This window comes from Octopus bimaculoides, chromosome 5 (genome assembly GCF_001194135.2).
Source record: "Octopus bimaculoides isolate UCB-OBI-ISO-001 chromosome 5, ASM119413v2, whole genome shotgun sequence".
Classification (NCBI taxonomy): Eukaryota; Metazoa; Mollusca; class Cephalopoda; order Octopoda; family Octopodidae; genus Octopus; species Octopus bimaculoides.
In genome coordinates, this window is record NC_068985.1 from 15657847 (window position 1) to 15665102 (window position 7256).

General features: G+C 35.7%; 1 protein-coding gene across 1 annotated transcript in view; it reads right to left on the reverse strand.

The window, feature by feature from the left end:
• The window catches only part of LOC106881210 (sodium/calcium exchanger 3-like), a 243749-nt gene that overhangs the window by 730 nt on the left and 235763 nt on the right, over positions 1-7256 (reverse strand). Inside the window, exon 5 of the mRNA XM_052968147.1 lies at positions 5805-6013. Within this exon, the coding sequence (XP_052824107.1) occupies positions 5805-6013 (209 nt within the window). The remainder of the gene's footprint in view (positions 1-5804; positions 6014-7256) is intronic.

The following is a 7256-nucleotide window of genomic DNA, read 5'->3' on the forward strand; positions in this document are numbered from 1 at the left end:
CCCCCCCCCGCCAGCAAAGCAGTTAACAACAGCTAAGTAGATTCTACTCCAGAGAAAATTACTAATTCATGAACTACGTTCAAAGTAAAGCTTGAACAATAGGACTCACACCATTATAGGGACAGTGATAGGCGTTTATAAACATACAGAAATGAGTAGAAGATACAAAAAGGTTAAAACACAGTTCACAGAAGATTTAAAGAGGACGCTACTCAACAAGCTATTTAGAGAAAGGACAATTATGACTCGAATCAAGAGAAAATCTACTGAAGTGATGTTATTTGATCAATCAACTTACTAAAGAACACTTAACATGAAATGAGGTTTCTGTACTGTGTTGCAATTACTATTCACGGAAAAGTAGGGATAACAGAAATCGAATGATAGCAAACAAGCAAAACGGATTAGTACTCGCCAAAAGATTATCGGTAGGCTATGACAAAAAAAAAAAACAAAAAAAAAACATCATACTGTTATCAGATTACAAAGAGAATAGTTAATACGTAAACTATTAACTGTAACCCTGTGACAGACTACTCGAAACCAACAGGAAATGCCTATATGAAAACTCACAGATATACAAATTATCTTTATACATGAACTACGAACTGTAAATCAAAAGTATAATTATTGTAAGAAATGGTAAGAATATCAATTGTAAGTCTGAATTAAACCTGCTCCTCTCTTGGATGATCTGGATTTATTCTGGAAGGGTTCTGGAACGCAGACAAGCTGTACAACAGCGTGTGCTAAATAAGCTATGAAGGGAACTGCAATCGTCTTCAGTAAGCATATGGCATTAGCAGTGTAATTCTTCTGAAAGGGTTTCTAAAAATATCGAATAGAAAATCATACAGGAGAGACTTGATCTTCGGTTATTGGTAAAGGAAGCTCCGTTTCTACAGGGAAGCTCTCACCAACCCGCTGTAAAAAGAAAATGGATACTAATCTCGATGTAGTAGACTGACTGACAGTTGCACGGACAACACTCGTCGAAAAATTAACAATTGTAGCCGACAAAGTACAGGTCCTTAAATTATTTAAATAATGTGTATAAACCGCTCGCATGTGACTTGAAAGCATTTCTTCAAAATCAATGCCAAACAAACGGTATGGTAACTGATAAGTAGCTGGGAGGAAAGATAGGTATCTGATGGTGTCCCCATGAAGAAAACTGTTCTTAAGGCTGAGAAGTAGCATCGTTGATGTCGATTGACAATATGGTTAGTCTATAAGAAAGTGTTTAACTCACTACGTCGCTCACTTATTGGTACACGAGTCACTACGCGTAGCTAAGTTTCCATCTGCTCGAGTTGATGCTCTCAAAAGATTGAATACAATATGGGCTACACAGCTATCACAGGGAGTTATACTAGTCCGAAACAGAATTAGATTATCGAAGGCTGTATTTCAGTGTGATAACTTGTTTGTACCACTGTTCGTCCTGGCAGAGAACCCTTTGTCGCCATTGATGAGAAAATGCCAAGACTAAATTTTAGGATCTACAGAGGAGAATCTGGATGTCATTCAGAACATTTTATCGCTGACCTGAAACTGCATTCAGGTAATGTTAACGACACTCACTGTACTCAGGAATGGATTCTTGTCGCGATAAATGTCCATATTTGGGAGTTAATCGAAAGATAGTTGACTATATGAGGAATATGGACATAGAGGGCTGGTCAAATAACGAGTATTTCAAATTGATGACAATGTGCTTTACGTCAGTATTGTGAGTTATAAAGGAATACTTTAAAAGAGCTTTGAAAGATATGGAAATTAGGACAGTCCAGGTTTACACAAGATACATGAAGAGATTAGCGATTTGACTAATCAAGGATAGGAAGATGCTAGCCATCAAAAGTAACTTCTAAATCAGCAATGGCATCTGCTAGACAGAGGGATAAGACCAAAACCGGATAGATGGATTACGAGCGCAGCCTGGTATCACTCAAACAACGCTTAACCTAAGAAATATTCTTTTCTATTCTAGGCGCAAGGCCCAAAATTTTTAGGGCAGCTGCCAGTCGATTAGATCGACCCCAATACGCAACTGGTACTTAATTTATCGATCCTGAAAGGATGAAAGGGATAGTTGACATCGGTAGAATTTGAACTCAGAATGTAAAGACAGACGAAATACCGCTAAGCATTTCGTCCGGCGTGCTAACGTTTCTGCCAGTTGGAAGAATAACTTCTCCTGATCATCAGACAAGGTAAGTATGCCTCCTAACTTTGTTGTGATAGAAAATATTGATTGTGCCAATCAATACGGAAGTTACCTCCTACATTATCAACAGCTGTTCGAGCATATATGTATGATACTGCCTTCCCATGATAGGACATCATGGCAAAAACTACATTTCAATGTTATCTATGGGAAGGATTATCTCAAACATGAAGATCATGTCAACGATATAACAGAATCAGAATGTATCTGTACATTTAAAAAGAAAGAAAACTGGCGGAGCATTTAAAAAAAAAAAAGCTGTCCAGTTCAAACACAACAGACCTGTCATTGTTCTATGGGAAAGAGAACAAAAGTCATGCAATGTTGTAAAGGTCAGCTGTCTCAATAGATGTGAATGTCCCCTAAAAAGTTGCGCAACTTAAAGAGAACGGAACTTACCGTTCTGTATTCTCGCTATAGATTCTCATTAGCACCTATTATCACATGTATACTTGTCTGTGTAAATAAAAAGACTCACATAAAACTTTGAAATGGTAGCATTTTCCAAAATTGAACAAATGGAATCGATTCGTAACGTCTAAAATGAATCGATTAGTGTGGCAATGAAGATTTCTAAAATATTTAAAGAGATTCTCCGTTTGGAATTCTAAGAATGAGCATGCGCAGACAGTTACAAATATGCATAAACTATAATTCTACCCTAAAAAACTGCAGTTATATGTGATGCATACATAACTACATTTAACATACATACATACATACATACATACATACATACATACATACATACATACATACATACATACATAGGAGAAAGCTAATTCGAAGACTACAGATCAAATCTTTCATTAGAACTGTAAAAATCTGTAAAACTTTTCAGAAGTTTATCATTTGAATATATATGAGCAATATTTAGAAATGCAACTATATGCACGAGAATACACACATAAAACAAAACGCACAAAACTGCATACATACATACATACATACATACATACATACATACACACACACATACATACATACATACATACATACATACATATATACAGACATACATAATAATAATAATACCATGTTGTTGATGTTGAAATTCCAATGAAGGAGCCTTGGATCTAGGTTAGAAACCGGCTCCTTCTCTATTGGCGAGAAATTTTGAATTAAAACTGAACAATGACATACATACATATATACTTACATACATACATACATACATACATACATACATACATACATACAATATATATACGCGCATGTATGTGTATGCGTATATATGTACATGTGTCAGTGCGTATGTGTATGTGTGTATGTATGTATATACATGTCTACAAATATACATGTATATATATGTATACATAACATATACATACATACATACTTGTATGTGTGCATATGCACGCGTGCTCACACAGACACAGACACAGACACACACACACACACGCACACACACACACACACATACGCATATTAACATGCGCACAGACATACGCATATATTCACGCAGACAAATACATTGAATTTGATTTAATGTTTATTAAATAAAGTGTCATTATATTGAATTTTAATTCGAAGTTTTGTAGCTCCAACGTTGAATAGTTTCAATAATTAACTTCAGTCTCTTCCATTTAATGGAGTGTCACAAAAAACGAAAAATAAAACCAGAAAAAAAATTATTATTGATACAAAATTGACTATCAAATATATAAATCCGCTATAAACAATTAGGTTACTGCAAAGGTAAACAAAAGCGCCAATTGACAGCGGCTGTGGTTGCTTAGTAACCAGCATGTTCGGCGTCTGTTTGATTTCGTAAGAGTTGACATTAAAAAGATGCGAAGCGAGAGAATATTTGAGTGAACCACACGAAATCAATGCAATGCTTGTGATGTGCGTTTAAGACGACGACGGTGAATTTAAGGTGATGATGATGATGATGATGATGATGATGATGATGATGATGATGATGATGATGATGATGATGATGATGATGATGATGATGATGGCGATGGTGGTGATGGTGGTGGTGTTGTTGCTAACGATGAGGATAATGATGACGTTATTGGTGATGATGACGTTATTGGTGATGATGACGACGGGAATTTTGTTGATAAGGATGGTGACGATGATGATGGTGAAGATGAAGATGATGGTGGTGGTGGTCGTGGTGATTGATAATCATACCGAAGTTACTGACCACGAAGGCGATAGTGTTGATAAATGATCTTGATGACGACTATGATGGTAGCGGTAATGCTGCTGCTTTGTTGCTGATAATATTGACATGCCCATATATATATATATATATATATATATACATACATAATACATACATACATACATACATACATATATATATATATATATATATATATACATACATACACGTACCTACAACACAGAGACATATCTTCACATCAAGATTGATAAATATATATCATAACACTTATATGCAAACATTTAAAAAAAAACTGTCTGGTATATATAATATTAAAATGTTAAAATGAGGAAATTGTACAATGAATTAATATAACATAATTAAATGCGTGAGTAAGCAATAAAAATAAACCTCGGCGAAACTTAAACTTGAATTTGTAAAACAGTCGAAGGCTTTCTTAAAAGAGAAGTCGAAATATGCACTACATTGTAATACAAAATAACTATAAAGTGTAAAGCCAAATTCAAATGCGACAGTCAAAATTTTCGTCATCAGGGTAGAGAAGATCTTACATTTCAATTTTTAATGCAGAGAAGTTCAAAGATGGAATGATTAAATGTGGAGAGCTAAGTGTATTATTAAGGGAAGGGGGAACTGGGGGTTATTGAGAAAGGTAATGGTAAAACGAGAAAAGATAGTTCAAGAAGAGTGAGGGGTTAATAATGAGACTAGTAAGGGAGTAGTAGTAGAAGTGGAGAGTAGGAAGATGAACAGGAGAGTGTGATAGATAGTGTATAGATGGTAGTTTATTGCGTTGAGTTTGTTAGAGTTTAGGGATGAAAACTATAGAATTATTGGTTGAGATAGTGAGAAAACGAATGGCAACTGTTTGAGGGAAGTAAAGTGTCTAATTCAATGACAGAGGGAGATCACTAAGGTATATAGAAAGGTGTGAGAGAAGATAGAGGTCGGTAAGCTGGTGATCAAGGTAGCAGTGGTTTGTGGGTTTATCCCGTTAAGTGTTTAATATTTGTCCCTGTACTATTTTTCGATCGTCTTGATCTCTGATAATCACCAGGTATTTTATTCTTGGATGTGTACACAGTTCCGGGTACGATTCGGACTTGGGATCTTTATTTCTAAACTCAACTTACGTATCACCCTTACCAACTAGGCTGCTTGAGGCATGTGCAATTTGATATTGTTACTATTCTTTGGTAAAGGTGGCAAACTAGTAGAATTGCTAGCACGCTGGCAAAATGCTTAACTTCATTTCTTCAGGATTTACGTTCTATGTTCAAATGCTGACGAGGTCGATTTTGCTTTTCATCCACTTTGGGGTCAATAAAATAAAATACCTATCAAATTCTGGAGTCAATATAATCGACTTGCTCCCTCCCCTAAAGATTGCTGCTGGCCTTGCGCCAAAATTAGAAAGAGTTACTATTCTTTACTCACCGAACTTTAGCTGTGATGTCAAGACATCCCGTTCGTTTGATTCCGATCTTAACATGACCTTCGTTCTCCATAACAGCATAAGAACTGGCTGTGAATTCAACAACAGCTTTGTTGCCATGGTCACTTAGGTCATCGGGTGTTTCGCCTTTGAGACTCGTTCTTGATTCTTGCACACACTCGCGTCCACCTTGCTGGATGCCAAGGAAGATCTGAAATGATCATGTGAAATATATTTAAAGAAACATATGAGGATATTAAATGAAATATATGAAGATATTAAAAGATATATGTGAGGATATTAAAATATAGATATGAGAATATTATATTGGGAAAAATATTGAAGAAAATATATTAAGAGAAAAATGCTTGAAGACAAGAAGTGAGAGAGAAAGAGAGAGTGTGTGTGAGAGAGAGAGAGAAAGAGAGAGAAGCTAAAAAAGATTGTAGATAATGAGATAGAGATAAACAGAGAATGAAGGAGAAGAGACTTAATGGGGAGAAAAGAAAAAAGAGAAACGAGAGCAAAGAAAATAATAATTAAAAAGTAAAGTAAAAACAAAATAATGTCAAGAAGTAGAAATAGAATAGAATGAAATGAAGAAAGAAAGGAAGAGAGGAAAGAAGAAATAAAGAAAGGAAGAAACAAAAAAGGAAAGGAAAGATAGAGAGAAAAAATAGAAGACCGGAAAAACGTAAGAAAATGAACGGAGGAAGAAAGAAAGACAAAGGAGGAAAGAGAGGAAGAAAGACAGAGACGAAGTGAGATAGGAAAAAAGATTGTAAGAAAGAAAGGAAGAAGAGAGAAATGGAAATTAGTAAGCTACGGATAGGATTTATGGTGTAAAGAAATATAGATATTAAAATATATGATTAATGATAGAAATTAGAATTATGAGACACGTTCTGCACTGGTGGGAAAGTTGGATATTGAACAGTTAAATAACGGCTGGCATAATAATAAAGGTCTTTGGTTCTTCAGTAAATGATGTACAGTTGTCTCCCCCTATTTATATTCTATTTATCATATGTAATAATATTTATTACTAGTGATGGTGCTCCAGCATGGTCACAGCCTTTGGACTGAAACATATAAAAGAATCTGTGTGTGTGTGTGTGTGAGTGTGAATGTGTGTGTGTGTGTGTGTGTGTGTGTGCGCGCCACAATTTTGTGAAAAATAGTTTCATTGGTTGCAGGTTCCGAGCACACCAAGTCACTGGTTCACTACGCTTATGATGGCGAGCGTAGTAAATGCGAATCTGAGTTAAGTCAAGTAAAATACAGGCTGGGCAAAGTATTTCCGTTTGAAAGCACCAGTTTATCGGTTTTGTCAACGTTGTTTACATATTTCGCCAACGTACATTACCGGAAGATACACCAAAGCGCGTGCACGCACACACACACACACACACACACACACACACACACACACACACACACACACACACACACAC